Consider the following 18211-nt stretch of genomic DNA (forward strand, 5'->3'; position numbering starts at 1 on the left):
GAGCTGCAGATAAGAATTTTATGTAAGCAGAGCACTCCACTGCTGTTGGTGCCACCTCACAGGGCTGGGGAGCTCACACACCAGAGTGTGGAAGCCATGGTGCTGAGGCAACTTGGAGAGATGCTTAAATAAAAACCCTCCATCTCTGAGAGACAAATGTTTTTCTGCAGTAGGGCTCTGAAAAGTAGCTCACCTCTAAAAGCAAAATGAATTTTTTTGTGAAATGCTTAAAAAACTCACATAAAATAGATGGATAGCAAGAGAGACATTTGTCACTTATCTTCTTGGGCAAGTGTTTGATTGTCTGTCATTCAAGAATGAAAAAAAACCTCCCAAATCTTGGAATGGTTTAGGGATACAACTGCTTTCCTGTGGTGGTGCTGTGGGATGTCATTCATCCTGCAAATAAAGATTAATCTTGGATCCTGTTAATTGCAGAAGTGGAGCCATTGTTTCTCAAAAGCAAAGGGAGTCTAAAATAACCTCTAACTCACCAGCATAAAATACACTGAGATCCTTGGATAAAGTATTCCACTGAAGTATGAAAGTATCAGTAAGTTATTTGTAATGTTCTATGTTTAGGGCATGAATTTACAGTTTTGTGCAGTTCATGATCCCAAGTGTGTACTGAGTAGAACTAATCTCTTACACAGTGCCAGACAGTGCCTGTTTTAGCAAATAATTTAATTCAAAACCTCACTAGAATGTCAGCCCTCAGAATGAAAGCCTGTAATGTATCGTGGAGATGGCATTTTAGGAGAGTGAATTAATGTCCTCACTGTATGGAGTCTGAAGTTTGCTATTTGAGCAGTAGTTTAGGGAGAACTATTTTCTCAAGTGTTATTGTAGAAACAGTATCTGGATAAAAATTGTTTCTTGTCTTAGCTTGTTGGTACAGAGCAGACAAAGACCTGCAGCTGCTTCTGCTGTCCTTGGAAGCAGAGAAAGCCAGTGGGAATGGAGCCAGAGATCCTTCTGGTTCCTACAGCTCAGCTTTGCTTGTACACAGAGCCTGGGAGTTCTTACTAGGGGTGCTGAGGGGAGGAACGGTTGTTTTAGCAGCAGGAATTAAATACCTCTGGTTTACCCAAGGACTCCAGTTGCTCTGGTGCATGTATTTCTTGAGATACTTGCTCCAGGCATCCTGTGTCTACTTCTGATCTCAGTGTCTCACAGCTTTCATTGCCTCCACACTCCCAGCAGAACAGGGGATGTCTCAACATCTTTATTTTAGTCCCCACAGCTGCTTGCTTAAGGCCTTTGTGTTTGTCAATACCCATCCTCTGTGTCTTTGTAGAAGTAATCATATGAGAACATGCTGTTCAAATAAAAAAAATAAAATCCTGCCCTGTAGCAGTGTAAAAGTTTTGGAACACTACCTGGCAGCAGATGCCAGCTGACAGGTTGGTTATGACAGTGCAGGAATGATGCCACTGTAGATGCTGGAGGTTGGGGACAACCAGGATTAGAATTTGTTGTGGCCCACAGAGCCAAAGAGTTTGAGTTACTACACAGGCCTTAGCTTACCTGCTGTGCCTAGATCCTGTAATTTGAATTTCAGAACTGTTTCAGAAGAGTTACTACACAGTCTTTTGCTTACCTGCTGTGTGTGGACGCTGTAATTTGAATTTCAGAACACTTTCACAAAATTTTTTAAAACACAAGTGTGCTGAACCTTTGTGCTGAGAGCAGCTGTGCCTTTCCTTGGTGCTGGGCAGCAGAGCAGTCCCTTTCCCCACCTCCCATATATTGGTAAAATACAGCATTTCACTAACAGCAAATGGATGATCCAGTTCTTGTGGTGCATTTCTCCATGGCTGATTGCTCTTTTATGTGAATCATTGGCAGTATGCACCCTATTTGAATCCTACAGGCACATGTCAAGTGACATTTAGTCTGAGATTTAACATTTTGTCAGAATTAGCAAAATGTTCAGTCCTTTGGGTAATAGGAGCTGAACACAGAATTTGTTGCTGGTTGCACTCACAAAGTAAATCAAGAATGTAATGCAGAGAGAAACAGCCTTTAAAAGATCTGGACCTGTCCTTTTCCATTGTATCATTAGAATTTTTGCCAAATGTATTTAAAGCAATTTTTAAAAAAGTGTGTTTCCTGGCCAAAAAAAATTATATCCAATATAGCACAAATGAACATAGCAGAAAATTAATCAGATAACAGCAGTGTACCAGCTGTCAGATTAACTCTCCTGCTTTGGGGACTCTCATCATAAGCTGCAATGAAATAAAATCTACGGACTGAAAGCAAAAGGAGTAACTATTTGCCACAGTTTCTGCTTTGGGAATTTACTAAGCTCCTTGCAGACCTTCAGCTTGTTCTAAAGGAGGACTTGTGAACCAAAATGAAGTCTAGGGAATGTTTCTGCCAGTACTCCAGAGATCTAGCAACAGCTCTTGGAAGTAACCATAGGTGTTTTGACTTCTTTTTCAATTAATGTTTTTTTAAATGGAGTTACTGTGCTGAGACTGTGATTCAAGTCGGAATTTTGCATCTCCCAAGACAACTGGTGGAAGCCTTAGATTAAAACATAGCAAGTTTTGGCAAATATGTTGCCTCTTAACCTCTTTCTCTTAGGTTTATCTGTTTACCTTTCAGAACTGTAAATTGGTTTCCTATTAACTTTTGCTTGTGAGTCAAACTTAGAATAAAAAGGAGCAGAAGTAGGTTTTTATCAAGAAAACTTTCAGCAGCAAAACAAGGATTGCTGGACAAAACTGGTAATTGTTGCAACACAGCAGATATTTGTTTTGCTTATTTATCTAGGTAGAAGTGTAGGTCAGAACAACTCAGCTGCACTAATTTTGTGATCTGTACATCAGTGCAAATTGTTGAAAGCTTTGTTATCTGTTTCAAGAGGCAGTTTAAAATAACTTGCTAGATCAGCTTTATTCCTGAATGTTAGATCTGAAACATGCTGGTTTTCTAATCTTTCCATTTTGAGCACTTGCTCTGCGTAGTGAGTCAACAGAAATCACAAGTCTGGGGAATGTTGATAGGGAGAGCTTTATTGTTCAGCAAAATAATTTAGAAGGACAAAATGTGTCTTCCAGAACTGTCTTGTCTATTCTGAATGTAGTCCCAAAATGGAGATCACATTCCCAGTCAGGCTGGCCAAGAACTGTAAGGCAAAATTTGAGCAACTCTGAAGGGTGGAACACGTTCAGCTATTTTGAACTAAAACTTGTGTTGGTGGGATATTGAAAAGCATTTGGTTATGAGTTCAAGTTGGGACAAGTTGTGGCTGGGGAGATTGGTATCAGTTCTGTGCAAACTGTTACTTCCTCACTATGAATTGGAGAGGACTTTTGAGTCTGGGAAAATGTTTTTGTGGAATCTTTAATTTGCTCTGCTGATTTATTAAAACAGGATTTTCCAAGCTAGATTAAGGAAACATGCTCTGCTTCTTTCTATGACTTTACTTGGTGACTTGTTATTTTTTCATCAAGAATATAAATTAAAAAAAAAAAAAAAGAGTAATTCTATTTGAGGGCAGTCCAGTATGGTCTGCAGAAATTACTTTCTGAACAGGTGAGGGCTGGTACAACAGGGCAAATCATCAGCTCTGTGTTTCTGAAGAGAGCAGTTCACTTGAGAGGACTTTGTTTCCAAGGGAATCCAGCAAACGTATCCTCTTAGTTCTGTGATGAATAAATGTCTGTCATGAGCTGAGCATTACATGCTGCCATAAGCTGCTGGTTTTGTGCAGTGGAGGCTCTGACGCTGTGGAACATCTTTGTGATTCGTGGGATTGCAATGCTGGGTGGAAATCCAGGAGCTGAGCTGCTCTCTTGTCACTGGAGAATGGACTTTCCGTGCTTCTTAGCTGGGTTGTTCTTTTCCACGTCACAGTTGTCCTTTAAGTGAAGTGATCCTCAGTTGGTACAATTTTCAGTTTGATAGATTGGGATCTCAGAGTTGCTGTTTGGCATCTTTGGGATTCCTAAAAGACTGCTGCTGTCTTGGAAGGTGCTGTTGCAAAGGAACAATACAAAAAGGAACAATTATATACTTTGAGTAATTTGCAAAGCAAGTAATTACTAATGGGTTTTTTTGCTTTGCTGTATGCACTGAGGTTTTGAGGTGTTTATAGGAATGTAAATTATGGTTCATGTCAGCCACAGCTATTGCAGAGACATTGAACAATTGGGACATCCTGAAGTGTGATCTGTTGCTGCTTTAATATTCTGTATTGGTTGGAGTTTGCCTGCAATTCCCAACAGATTTGACTCATGCTCCTAGAAACTTGCTTTCTTTGAAGCTAATTTCCAAATGTAAACAAATCTGCAAAGTGTGCTTGATGTTTCAGGCTGGAAAGAACCTCAGATGCATTTCTGTAACACAGACATGAGTGACTAAATGCTTCCCAAAAGTGAAGCAGGCTAATACAGCCTTGGGTTAACCTTAAACCAGGCAGTTCATCTTGAACTGTAATTATTACCATTACCTGTAGTTTTCTGGATGTCTGTGATGGGTTGGCTGTGATGGGTTGTGCCATCTCTGAGCTCTGTGCTGTGTGTGGTACTTAGGGTCGTTGTTTTCTCTAGCCTGGGCCCATGGGCTCATTTTTGCTTTTATGTCTCTTTTTTAAGCTTTCTAACATAAGCTGTTAGTGAGTGCTTGACAGTGGCACCCTGGTGGTAATTCTTGCCAGAGTGGTCAAACTGAACATCTGCTGAAGTTTCAGTGCAAGCACAGAGGAAGGTGGCTGAGTTCACAGTGTTTATTTTGCTGTGCAATGTCCCTTTTGATTTTCTTGTGACACTGTTTAGCAGAATTTAGTCAGACTGTCTGCAGCCCCACTTCCCACTGGGGCATGTGCCTGGCCTTGTCTGGTGCCATCTCACTTTTTTCCTTCAGCTGTCTTAAAAAACATATTTTCCCTCAATCTGTTAGCCCTTGTTTATTTTTAAAGAGAAAGGGAGGTAACACACTGTGTAACTAAAAGCATCATCCTGTTTACTGTACACTTCCCTTAGTTTCTTTCCAGTTCTCTTTGTGTTCTTTTCTTTCAATCTGAATCAGCTCAGAGGGAGAAAAAAATACTTTTACTTTATAAAAACTCTCAGAATTTTCAACTTTGTAGGCCCAACAGAATTGTCTTATGCAGGAGGCTGTGGAAAAAAATGTTGATTATTAGCACAGACAGGTCAGGCCTTTCTTCCCTCATACAAAATAAATGTTTGGGAAAAGGGTGAGTGTTTTTGTTACAGTGAGGTTTAAGCACAGATTTATTTTTTCAACTGGATTTGTGGAGTGTGTAGATAATTTACAGTAGAAGTTAGGCAATCTGTCTTTCAGGAACTTTTCCCCAGTTACAAGAGAGGGAATTCAGGTTGCAGATAGGTCATGGGAGGTCAGAGCTTTGGAAAATCTGAGGAGGATGGACACAACTCCCAGCTCTGCCATGAGGAGCATGGCAGGGATGTGCTTCTGAAAAAGGCTCACTCAGGGAGACACTTCATGGAAATGTTGCCTCATGGTTTTATGTTTTTACGTATGAAAATATTTTTGGAAATGTAAAATATCTCATAGTGGAGTGACTTTAAGGTATCTCAGTGATTGAAAAATCCCATGTTACACTTGGTTAATACAGGTACAGACTTTATCTTCTCACATTCTTAAATCATTTTTATTCTCCTCTTTTAGGAAATGCCCAATTCTGTCTTTTTGGTCATGGAGGTATGTGTTAACATGCATGTTTCTTGTTGATTTTAAAGACTTTCAGACAAAACTATTCCTTTGAACAGCTGCAAACTAACAATGGCTTGCTAAACCAAACAACTTTGAAAACTAAATTATGAATTTGCTATGCCCCACTAAATTTATCAGCACTGTTTGTTTCATAAATTACTCAATTTCATGTTATGATACTGTAAGTATTGATAAAGTGTGACACCTCAAATTATTAATTCCAAATAACTAACAAAACAATTTTAAGGCAAACAGCTTGGAAAGATCTAATTTTCATTAAAATATTACAAGTAGAAATAATGTAGCAGGTGTTTCCAGTGCTTGTATTTTGAATAAAACCCTTTGTTTTTAACAGTACTGCAATGGTGGGGACTTGGCAGATTACTTACAAGGTAATTGATTACTGTATTTCCCTATTATTTTGCTTTATGTGTTTATATTCTGTATTCTTGACAACCGTTGGTGTTTCTCTGAGTTTTTTTGCTTGAGCTTTAATTATGGGTGAATGCAATAATACACAGAAAATGTTTTTTTTTTTTTTTTTTGGCCACAACTGAACGTAACATTCCCTTATTTGTCAATGAGGAAGAAGCTTTAGTTAACCATAAGTAACGTGCTGAAAAAATGTGTGGGTTTGTATTCCTAAAACTGCATTTTGGGGGCTGTTCCCAGTGTTTTGATTGCACCTGTTCTTCTTTTCTGAGATGTGGACTTAAAAACACTGATTTACATACATAATAATGCTCTGAAGAAAGAGGCAGTGCTGGATTAGGAGAGATTTTCCATGATTCTGCCCAAAGCGAGGACAGAATTTACAGAATCATGACAAATGGATTCTTATTACAACCAAGATTTTGAGCAGAGATGTTAATCTTCATATTTTTCATGATGAAAATATTCTACTTGCCCTTGTATCTCAGCGTGTTGAAGGAATCTTTTTTGTGCACAGCTATTGTTATGGTAACTGTGTGTATTAAAAGCCTAATTCACTTGCCATTAAAACCTTTGGAAAGACTCAGTGAGATCCAGCTCCTGTGTTCAGTGCTTTTTTGGGCTGCAGAATGAGATAATACCTTCAGAAGAGACTTTTAAAAGTACATCTCCTTTTTTTTTTTTTCAAAGTAAGTTTTATCATGGATGAAATTTCTGTGCAGAGTGGTTCTCAGCATCCCCATAATCATTTGTTTAAAGAACAAGTTTTATGGCTTCAGGTTTTAACATGATTGTTGGATGCACTTAATGTGAAGTTCTTTTATTTTCTTGCCTCTGTTGCCTTTTTAGCCAGTTTAGGATTTAATGGTGATTGAAAAGTTTTGCAACTATGATGCTATCAAGTTGAATAAACTACCAGAAAAACACGATTCAGAGTTCTGTAGCTGCTCTAAAACAATATGATATCTACATTGTTCAGAATATTTACATTTGTAGAAAAGCACTGGAGTCTGGATCATGTTTTCAGCTGATCACTGTGAAGTTTCTTGCTTTTACCTAAAGATATTGATATTTACTCTCCTGTGTGCATCACTGCCAGCTAAGGGGACTCTCAGTGAGGACACCATCCGAGTGTTCCTGCAGCAGATTGCAGCAGCCATGCGCATCCTGCACAGCAAAGGCATCATCCACAGGGACCTCAAACCCCAGAACATTCTCTTGTCCTACGCCAGCCGGCGGAAATCCAGTGTCAGTGGCATACGCATCAAAATAGGTACATTTTCTCTGACTGGAAGGGTAAACCAGCACTGTTGGGTTGTTTCCCTCCTCAGAAATGTCTCTCTAGTTCAAGTACTGGATATGGAGTGTATTCAATTGATGCAAATCAGACATCAAGTCAAGAATGATGAGCTTCATGCTGTGCTGCATTCTCAGGATAAAAAAAGATTGAATCATAAAGACCTTTTTGATTAAATCTGCAGGACAAATCTATTTAGCTGATGTTTCTAGTACTAAAATATTTTAATTGGGCATAAATCTAACTTTTGAAACTTGAAGTAGCCTTTTACCCATTTCAAAACTCTGTGTATGCAAGACTCCAACTGCAGTTCCAGAGATCCTCCTATGCGTTATTTGAGAGGTTCAGAAATGAAGGTTCAAAAATGAACCTATTTTTGGCATAGCAGAAGGGAGGTTTGGCCTTGTAACAGGGGAGAGATGTCAAATATTCAGGGTACTACCAGACACCTCTGTAGAGGCTACTTCAGGAGTTTTAATCACTCTTCATTGTCTGTTTTAAAACTACCTTGTTTTTAACAAGTGCTTTCCTGTGCTTTTGCTCAAAAATTGCACAGGGGAGACAAAACTTCTTCCTTTGCTGTCCTTTCTTGATAGCTTCAGATGCTTTTGCCTGCATGGAAAATTTAGGCACCTGAAACTTGACTTCTTCAACTTGTACCTGATGTGATTTCACTGCAGGCAGATTGTATATTCATCACTCTTAATGAGCCATTTATATTTAGCCAGTGACTTTAATCCTTTCCTGCTGATGCCAGACAGGCTGTTCTGCAGCTGGGGAGGTGCCTGAGCAGCAGTTTGTGCAAATGATGTCACTGCTGCTTCTTGGCTTGCTCATTTGAAAGATAATATATTATTCTTTTAGCATGACAAAGATTCTACTATTCCATGTAGCTGGCTGGGTATTAAATCTGTCTTTTTTCAATCCCACTGTTAATTGTGGCAGGTTTCACTCAGAGACAGGTGATTTCTAGACTGTAAAAATGTGGAAATGATCTTTCTCTTCATTGACCAAGGTTGTTCTTTACACAGCTGACTTTGGGTTTGCTCGTTATCTGCACAGCAACATGATGGCTGCAACTCTGTGTGGTTCCCCTATGTACATGGTAAGGGATATTTCACATTATCTTGCTTATCTCAAACATTCTCCTGCCAGAACAAAATAATTGAGTGCTTGCAGATTGGCAAATGCCTCATGTTGCTTTACGAGGATCAGGGACAGAGTGCAATTCCCCTTTCCATAGTTTTACTACCCTTTTATTCCCCTTGGGATCTGGAGATCATGATTGTTAAAATCAGAGAGACATGAAACATTTCTTAGTGGTTCTTTGTCAAAGGAAGAACTGCTGAAGCCAAGTAAATAACACTTCCCTCTTCTTCCCAAACATGACAAATGCTTGGACGCTTTCTTCAGTTTTTTTGTGGTTTTGAAACACAGCTTTCATTTTAGATGGAGATGGTACCTCTCAAGCCATGTAATGCACATGAAAACATTAATTTTCTCTTACAATAAAGTGGTTAATACTGCTATGGCACTAGATTCATATTGCTTTGGCTTTCCTTTCTTTGTTTTCCCTTCTGAGACTTTGCTGTTCTTTCCAGGCCCCTGAAGTGATTATGTCTCAACACTACGATGCTAAAGCAGACCTGTGGAGCATAGGAACTGTGATTTATCAGTGTCTTGTTGGAAAACCACCTTTTCAGGTAATACTTTCTTTCTTTTTCCCTCTTCTCAGTCTGAAGTATGTTCCTGGGGGTCTTGCTTCTAGTTAGGAAAGCAGAAGCAAGCGATGTCTGAATGTTGGTGCTGCAAAGGCTTGAGAATACCAAGAGAGAAGTTGTTTATGCTTAGTCTGCATGATGAATGTGTTTAATCCAGAGGAAATACATAAATAAGGATCTGCAATGCTCTGCTTGGTGTTTTCTCCTTTAATGCCCATATGCAAAAGTCTCCTCTTTGTGTATGTGTGCTTAGGTACAAAAGCTATTTCCTCCATGAAGCCAAGCTTTAATTAATGTACATTTTTATTTGGCAGGCCAATAGTCCTCAAGATTTGAGAATGTTTTATGAAAAGAACAGGAATTTGATTCCTAGGTATGTCACCATGGCCTTTCCTGTCACTTATACTTGTTGACTGAACACTTTTTCATCTTGGGGAATGCCTGGGATTCATAACAATATTTGCTGTTGCTATCTTTGCAAGGATGTAGTGTGATACCAGTGTTGCATCTTGCCTTCATTGTACCTAGCTGAAACTAAATGAACTAAGGCTGTAAAGCACAGATAGTGATGACTTAGGGACGTGGCAGAATGCTGATTTCCTGAAAGTCAATGTGCTATGCATTATTCAGTGCATTCATTACATTTAATGGATGTTTTACTTCTTCTTGTGTGCAGTATTCCCAGGGAAACATCAGCTTACCTGGCTGACCTGCTGTTGGGTTTGCTTCAGAGGAACCAAAAGGATAGAATGGACTTTGGTATGCATTTCTTTTTCCCTCTTGCTCGTTTGACTTTCCGTGTTAGTTGTATTTGTGTGACCAGAATAATTATCTTGACCTTTTGTCCATAGCCAGTTACATGGGAAGTGGTTTTTTTCTTCTGTTTTCATAAAGAAGGCAGAGTAACTAAAACAAACCACTGGATAACTACTGTCAGTATTAAGAGATGCACATAAATCATGACTTTGTTTTTGAGTAGTGAAATATAAATCAGTTTAATGCTTTCAATTGTGCCCTCTCCTTCAAGGGTTTACTGCTATACCTTAAATTTCACGTTGAAGTCTTATTTCTGTTACTTTAACTAGTGTTTTGGCATCAGACTGGGAGCAAACATTTCTGATCTCCATGTACTGGAAGAATCCACTTTGGAAACACATTATTGAAAAGTTACATCTTGATTAAATCTTTTTAGCTGCATCTTGGATGTCATGATATTCATGCTGCTTATTTAAATTCTATAGCACTACTTGTTAATGCAGTTTTATCATAGCTGCCAGGAAATGTTAATCTTAAAATTTTAGTTCAGATCCAGAAAAAGCTCACAATAATTGGGTAGAATGTCACAAATTTTATTGAGAGTATAAGAGATCAGTATATAAATCTCTACATGTAGGAGAAATAATACATCACAAACATGGACTGTGAGTAACTGATTGCACTCTGCACTCTGGGTGTGCTGATCCCTACAGTTTCTTCAAACATGGGAAATTCACTGTATCACTTGTGGTGGTGGGAGAAAGTGTTTGTGCTTCGAAAGAAAAATAGAAAGCAGAATAGCAGTGATGAAAGTCATGTTTTCCTTGGCTGAGCCACTTAAAGGGCCTCAAAGGGGCTGCTCTGGAATGTGCTTAGCAAAGGGAGTGAAAGGCAGAGTTTATAACAGAGCCCAGTCGCCTGTTGTTAAAGTAAAAATAGCACTGGAAATGTTGTTGATCTTCCAGCAATATAAAGTAGAACAGCAGGTGTTGTACAAAAGCTGGAGAGCACCTGATCCCTGTGTTAAAGTTAATAATTACATTGTTCAGGCATTACAGCTGGATTCCTTCCCTTATCAGGCCATGGAGAAAAGTGTTGCTGAAGGAAGAGAGATACTGCAGGCCTCAGATTCTTTCTCTTTTTTTTTTCTCCATGTTTTTTGCTTATGTCTGAGGCACAGCATTGTTTTTCCTCCAGTGTTTGGACATTAAAGTTCACCCAGCTCAGCAGCTGGCTCCCACCAACCCTCAAATTCCCTGAAACAGCGGAACACTGCTCCTTGCAGAACAAAACTTTCCATGTAACCTGGTGGCCAACTGGCTATGCTCAATTAAAAGTGCCTCAGCACATCCATTATAACAAAAACAAAGTATTTCTGATGTAACAACAGTGATTTCACTGAGGAAATGGTTAAAGAAATGGTGTCTAATTCTGGTTTATGCCATGAGCTGGCTGCACAGGTCATGCTCTGCTGTTGGGAAGTCGCATGGAGAATGGCTCTGCTGGGATATTTATTTTTTTTTGCCAGATAAGGTGTTGCATTAATGGCTTCAAAAATAAATGTCAATCCTTGGGAAAGGCAGAGCTGAAAATACTTTTAGTATCTGATCTGAAAAATGCTCACTGTTTTGAAAAGCAGACTCAAACTGAATTACTACCACAGAGAACATAATTTCCTCAGCAGTATAGGGAGGTTTCTTGTGTACATGGCTTTAAGTGCAGTCACAAGATGTCTTCTAGTGATTCAGTCTGATTTGCCTTGCTGACTGATATTTGAAGTTATTCAATTGATTCTTGTTTCCTTTCCAAACTCTGTAGCAGCACATACCATAGAAAGCTTTAATCTTTTATAAGCTCTTCACCCTCTGGCTGTGCAGTGTTGATTCTGGGAAGGCAACCATTTATCACCATCTGCAACACAGTCTGTAAATTCTGTCATTTGTACATCTACTCACAATGGTGGTTGTTTCTTGTTCTACAGAAGCGTTTTTCAACCACCCTTTCCTGGATCACGTTTCAGCAGTGAAAAAATGTAAGTGGTTGGTTTGGGGTTTTTGGGATTTTTTTTTTTCACATTTTTTTCACTTATTTGTGTGAATGATGAATGTTGCGAGCTGGGAGGGAGAAGGATCTGCCAAATATCACACCAAGTGTTTATGAGACATTTTCCTCAGCCTGCCTGTTGTTGTGCTCTGTTATGAGCCTGAGTGTTGAATCCTTTCTTGTATTATGCCAGACTGAAATGTGATACTTAATTACTTGTTCTTTTGACGTTTGCACTGAACTTAAATACCCTCGTGTGATTGAGGATGTGCTGTTCTTATAAGTTGTGTAAGGGCTTATGAATGAGAAGCAATGAGGAAATTTGTTTGAAATTCAGCCTTTTGAAGTCTTATTCCCTTTATTTTTTCCCCCCCTCTGGGTTTTTCTCTTTTAGCTTGTCCTGTACCAGTGCCCACATATCCAGGCTCAGTCTCTGGCAGTTCCTGTGGTAGCTCTCCTTGTCGCTTTGCTTCTCCTCCAGTAAGTTCTGTGTTACACAACATCCTCTGAAAAAATACTAACTGTAATGTTTAGACAAGAATTCATGAATTTTTTAAATCTTTTAATACTTGAACACTGTAAACTGTCATGTTTAGGAGCAAAGAGTAAGGAACACCCCTGTGTTTTCCTTAAATGTCATTAACACTTTGGTACTCTCTTGCTCCTTGTGTTGGATCTGTTTTTTTTGTGTTGGAGGTTTTTGTTGTTAGTTTTGGTTAAGGTAAAAAAAAATACATACAAATATCAAATTAGCAAATTTTAGATATTCTGGTATGGTTTGCAGTGTAATGGCTGTTACAGATAAATTTTGAATTGGCCCTTTTGGCTAAGGCTTCTTGTTACAAACCAGTGACTTCAGTTTTATGTGACATTTGGAACAGGTACATCTGTATCACCAGGAATGATTGAATAAATCACAGTTGTTAAACTCACAGCCTAATCAGTATAAAACTGACACTACAAGGGTTATCCAGTATTTGAAATGTAATAGTTCAAAAGCATTTCTGCTTTCTGAATCTGGATTTATAGTGGGTATTTTTAACTTTCTTTTTCCCACCATCTCCCTCCAGTCCCTGCCAGACATGCAGCACATTCAAGAAGAAAATTTGTCTTCCCCTCCACTGGGTCCTCCTAACTATCTTCAAGTCTCTAAAGACTCTGCCAGTACCAGTAGCAAGAACTCCTCTTGTGACACAGATGACTTTGTTCTTGTCCCACACAATATCTCTTCAGACCATTCATGTAAGAACCTTTCTTATTTTTGCATCTCAACACAATTTTTGTTCATAACACACTTCTACCTCCTGTTGTTCTTTGGCTCTCTTTGCTCTAAATGTTTCTGAATTCAAACTGAAATTAATTTATGTAGTTTAATTCCTCTTTGGAAGGAAACTTTTTGTCCATCTGGGACATTTTCATCTTCAATTGAGCAGCCAAATATGCAATAGGGGGTGGTCTAAAGTTATGGAAAATAATGGGGCTTGGCAGTAGAAGAGATTCAGTTGTAAACACCTGCTGATAAAAGACCCAAGGATTCTCTTGGAATTCTTTGTGGAAGCAGGCACTTTGTTTCCTCCAAACTCATGCTCTAGAGCTTTAAATAACAGGTGTAGGTAAAAATCATAAAACACTTCTAACATGAAAGGTAAAAATCAGCCTGGGCTTATACAAAGGAAACACTTGGATGTAACACATTCATGACGTGATCCCAACCTGAATTACACAAAGCTGATTTCTGGACGATGCCACCAACTTGTGGTAAATACTTGACTAAATGACTGTCTGAAGGATTTCTGCCATCCATTGTTGTAAACATCCCAGTGCTGATACCTTGTACTCCTAAACAATGGAGTTTATTTCAAAATTATTATTATTATGGCAACAACCCACAAACAGACAGCAAAATAACTTGGTAAAGAACTCCCTTCCCCAGTTACATTTTTGTTGGGCGTCACATTTGAGATATTTTCCTACACAAAACTTTTTGTGGGAAACTTTTGTATGTTCACAGAAATGTTTTTCTCTACAACAGCAATATGGAAGATCTGATTTTGTTTTCTGGGTCTGCTTGCTGATGTGGGTTTTCCATGTGTTCCCTCCTGCAGATGATATGCCTCTGGGAGCAGCTGGCAGGCGGGCTTCCAGTGAGTTCTTGATGTGTGGAGGGTAGGTGTGCTGAGCTTCTTCCAAAAGAAACCTCTTCTAAAATTGATGCTGCAGAAGGGGGTACTGGGCTTTTGGCACTGGGTTGTCATAGCTCTGTGGACTTTCTGAAAGATAAACAAGAATTGGAGTATCTAAGCAGCTTGAATTCAGTTTTGCTGCCAAGTAGAGAGTTTCTCTGGTGTGAGGAGCTGTCTTTTGATAGTGGTTTTTGTTTTTACAGGCAGTCACCATTAACTATTTCTGGAAGCTCAGGAACTGTACAGAAACCATCCTCAGCCTCTTCTCGAAATGCTGCTTCTGGTACAGCTAACAGGTGTGTGATGCAGGCTTGGATTCTCTGCTATTTTATGGTTTTGGCTTCATTGATTTACCTTTTAAATTGTGAAACTGGACTAAAATAGAAGCCAGACCTCTTTTCTCCAGGTTTTCTACCCTTCATGCCTTCTCTGGTGCATCCCCAAAAGATTTCTTTAAGGAGTTGACAGCATTCTTTGTTTAAAATTTGAACTGTTTAAAAGCAGAAATTTAGGGACATAACTGACTTGTTTTCTTTGGCATTGGGAAGCACAGCACAGCCTTCATGTGGTGAGTCAAGATGTTGAATGCAGATAGATTTTAAGAAGTGTTTGTGAGAGAAGAGGAACTGTGAAAACCCAGATTGCTGTGGATTTATGTCTCGTGGCTGGCTTGGTTTGTCTGGTCACTGGGTGTGGCTTTTGTGCAGGTGATTACTGTGAATTTCATGGTTGTGTCTCACAAGATGCCAAAGTCACATGAAGGAGCTAAACATGTATTGCAGGTTTTCCATCAGCAGGACTGGTAATTAGTCCCCTTTCTTCCACATAGCTTTAGGCTTCAGTTTCTGCTAGTTTAAAATAGAACTGATTTTCATCAGTGGGGCCTGAAATCTTTCCTGTGTTACATTGGAAAATGTAAAGCTTAATTATGGTGTTTAACTACTCATGTAATGTATAAGCAGAATTTGTTCAAGTGATGAATTTCATGTTTTCAGTACAAACAGAAAGAGGATGAGCGGCTAACTGGGGAATAAAGCTATTATGTTGGAAGTATTTTTGACTTGTGCCAGTGCTAGAGGGCTGCAAGTCAGCATTATTTGTTTAGAAATGCTTGTCACAAGAAAAGTTTGTTACTTTGTGCTGGTCTTTGTGCAGTTGGTGAAATCTGCTGACAGGGGCTGTCGATACAGCTTTTAGCCTCATGGTTTATGTTTAAGGGCAGATAATGGGGATGGTTTCCCTGCAGAGATCCATTTGCTCTGAACTGGCCATGTACAGTGTAGTACAAATACACTGTACTTTCCTAAGTTGTATCAGGCAGAGTTTTTATAGAGTTAGAAGTTCTATGAAAATATGCCAGTTGTGTTATCTGTATATTAGTAAGAGCTAAATAGTCATTTGATTAGAAACAGGTGGCTACTGTTTGTACTGTAACAGTTTGATTCAGGTACTGGCTGAGTTAATTCAGTAACTGCATTTGGGGCTGCATGGGGCATGGACTGAAGAAAGCAGTGTGTGTGTCTGGTATTCTACAAGATGCTGGTTTTGGGGTTTGGTTTTTTATTTCCTGACAAACGTTCTTTTGTTGTTTGTGGGTTGTTTCTTATGGTTTTTTGGTGTTTTACAAAAGGTTATGCCCTGTGAAACAGTGAATCTTTCTGATTAGCAGATGAAACTGAATTAATTGTGCCCATAGTTACGCTGCTTTATGTTGTATGTCTTCACAGACAGTCTTCAGCCAGAATGAGCAGATTATGTTGAGGTGGTTCACTCTCTTGTGGTTTATTACCAGTTTTATCCTCTGGATCTCAGAGAAACAAGATTTGCATGCAGCACTGCACACATCTATATTGCATTTCCTCTGACTGGTAACAAACCACATCAGACTGGAGGATGCCTGGCCAGAGCTCAGCTTTGGGCTTGAGCTGGAGATTCCTGATAGGAGTGTGCCCCTGCACCCCAGTCACACAGCACTGCTGTGTCCTGTTAGCTCACAGCTTAAGGGCTTGCCTGGACTTACCTGCAAGGCTATGTGAGAGCAGAGAAAGTAATTTTCCGTGCTGAGTTCTTGAAAAGTTGAAGTGCCTTCATGGTCTCCTGATTGTCACTGCCACAGTTCAAATAACATCTGCTTTCCTCTCCTGGGGAGAGGCTCCCCATGCTCCCTGACTGTGCTGTGTAGTCATGGCAGGCTGCCCACAGCCTTCCTGTGGTTTCCACTTGGGAGTCTTTCTCCTTGCCTGGAAGTTTTCAGGCTTTCTGCTGACTCTGTGCCCACAGCCAACTTCCAAATTACTCTGGGATCCAGAAACTGAGTGGCAACAGCAGGACAAACTTACTTTCCTTTGCTAAGGAAGCTCTGTGATTATTAGGAAGTAATATTTCATTCTAAGTGGTAGCAAAGAGAATAGGACAATTACAGTAAAAAACCCAGATTTCTGTTCAGCTGGAGCCCATCAGTGAGTCTTGTACATGCCTGTCTTCTAGAGAATTTTTTTCACATTTCTTCTAAGAATTTGTAATCTTTCTTTAAAGACATGGTCAATAAAGGACCAGATAGTAAAATTATTATCTTCCAAACAGCCCATTTGTTTTAAATTCTTTCTGTTGAATTCTGTTTTCCTTTAAAAGTGTTGGTTACTGATTACATGCAGTGGTTTGAGTCCCTTATCATGAGGCACACTGAGGCCGGGCAGGTCACTGGCACTCCAGCTGAACTTGGGCAATCTGCAGTTGGAATCTGTGGATTAATGTTCAGGTGTGTGGTTTGGCTCCTCCTGTCAGGGGTTGGTTGTTGCTTTACATAACATGTTTTCCTCCTGCAAGTTCACAATGTCTCTGGGGATATCTCTGCCTGTGCTTCGGTGGCTTTTGTCCACATTCCAGCCCTGCTCTGAACTTCCTGTCCCTGGCGCTCTGGGTTTTCCTAGAACGCTATTTTCAAGTGTGGTAAACACAGCGGTGGCTTGGCAGGGAGTCAGAGGGATCTGGAGATCTCAGTGGTGTGTGACCAAGGGCTGACTCCCAGCTCCATGTGATCCCAGCCAATGCAGGGAAGGCAGGGAGTCCTGAACAGTTTCCTGATCCTCCTCCGTGCAGTGTTGGAGCTGGCTTAGGACAAGCCAGGATCTCAGCAGACTCAGGGAGCACAGAAGAAGTTTATTTGCCTGTTTCCTAGATTTCCTCCAAATTCCTACAGTACAATTCTGAGAGAGTGAGGCCTTGCCTACCTGTATTCATCTCCTGTCTCCATCTCCTGTCTCCACACCTTCCAACTTCAGGCACTGTCAGCCTTCCGTGTCCCCCCGCAGCGAGACGGCGCCGATCCCGGTTCCCACCCAGCTCCGGAATTACCAGCGCATAGAACAGAACCTCTCTTCTACTGCCAGCCCTGTGTCAAACCCCCACGGATCACCCAGGTGAGGCTGGCCTTTTTAACTCCCTTCTCTTGGGTCTGGTTGGTGTTTGCACCCTGACAGATGTCGCTGCTTTTTTGCTGATGTAATTTATTTTCCACACTAAAGAGACATTTCAATGATAGCAAATAAAAGCCCTTCACAATCTCAAGATTCTTGGATGGGCACTTGAAATGTTTCATGAAAACAAAATGAGCTTGTTCTTTTACTCAAAATGCAACCCAAGAAGGTAAAAATATGAAGTCCTGCTTTTTTACAGCTCTTTGTGTATTGCATGACATTACATCATGAACTGGCATGTCAGTAATAAGCTACGTTTTGTTTTCACACATGTAGTGATGAGATGAATGCTTTGTTCTGTAGAATATCAAGGAAACAATTTTGGGCATGCTAATTAACCAGCTTGTCCCATTACAAAGCTCTAGTGAGCCAGGCAGCTTAGTCTCTGCCTTGTAGTCTGCAGGATCAGGCTGGTGAAGGTCAAAGACTCATAAATAGACTACTCAGAACTCTGGAGATCTTTACAAAAACAAAACCCAGAGTTTCTTGCATATTTTTTCCAGGATCCCTGATTTGATTATAGTTGCTACATTCAGGGAAATGACTTTCCCTTAAATAATCTGTTTTAGTTATCTGATCTGTATTCCAGACCCA

General features: G+C 39.9%; 1 protein-coding gene across 2 annotated transcripts in view; it reads left to right on the top strand.

The window, feature by feature from the left end:
- ULK2 (unc-51 like autophagy activating kinase 2) overlaps positions 1-18211 on the top strand; it is a 37500-nt gene that overhangs the window by 6239 nt on the left and 13050 nt on the right. For both annotated transcript variants that reach the window (XR_015278543.1, XM_023939319.2), the window contains exons 4-16: positions 5665-5697; positions 6065-6101; positions 7241-7414; positions 8470-8543; positions 9040-9141; positions 9474-9532; positions 9836-9918; positions 11897-11947; positions 12353-12438; positions 13029-13200; positions 14064-14124; positions 14345-14437; positions 17423-17560. Coding sequence is in view for 1 of the 2 variants with exons in the window: in XM_023939319.2 (XP_023795087.1) it covers positions 5665-5697; positions 6065-6101; positions 7241-7414; positions 8470-8543; positions 9040-9141; positions 9474-9532; positions 9836-9918; positions 11897-11947; positions 12353-12438; positions 13029-13200; positions 14064-14124; positions 14345-14437; positions 17423-17560 (1163 nt within the window). In the remaining variant the exon portion in view is untranslated. The remainder of the gene's footprint in view (positions 1-5664; positions 5698-6064; positions 6102-7240; positions 7415-8469; positions 8544-9039; positions 9142-9473; positions 9533-9835; positions 9919-11896; positions 11948-12352; positions 12439-13028; positions 13201-14063; positions 14125-14344; positions 14438-17422; positions 17561-18211) is intronic.

This window comes from Cyanistes caeruleus, chromosome 21 (assembly GCF_971803275.1).
Source record: "Cyanistes caeruleus chromosome 21, bCyaCae1.hap1.1, whole genome shotgun sequence".
NCBI classification, from domain to species: Eukaryota; Metazoa; Chordata; class Aves; order Passeriformes; family Paridae; genus Cyanistes; species Cyanistes caeruleus.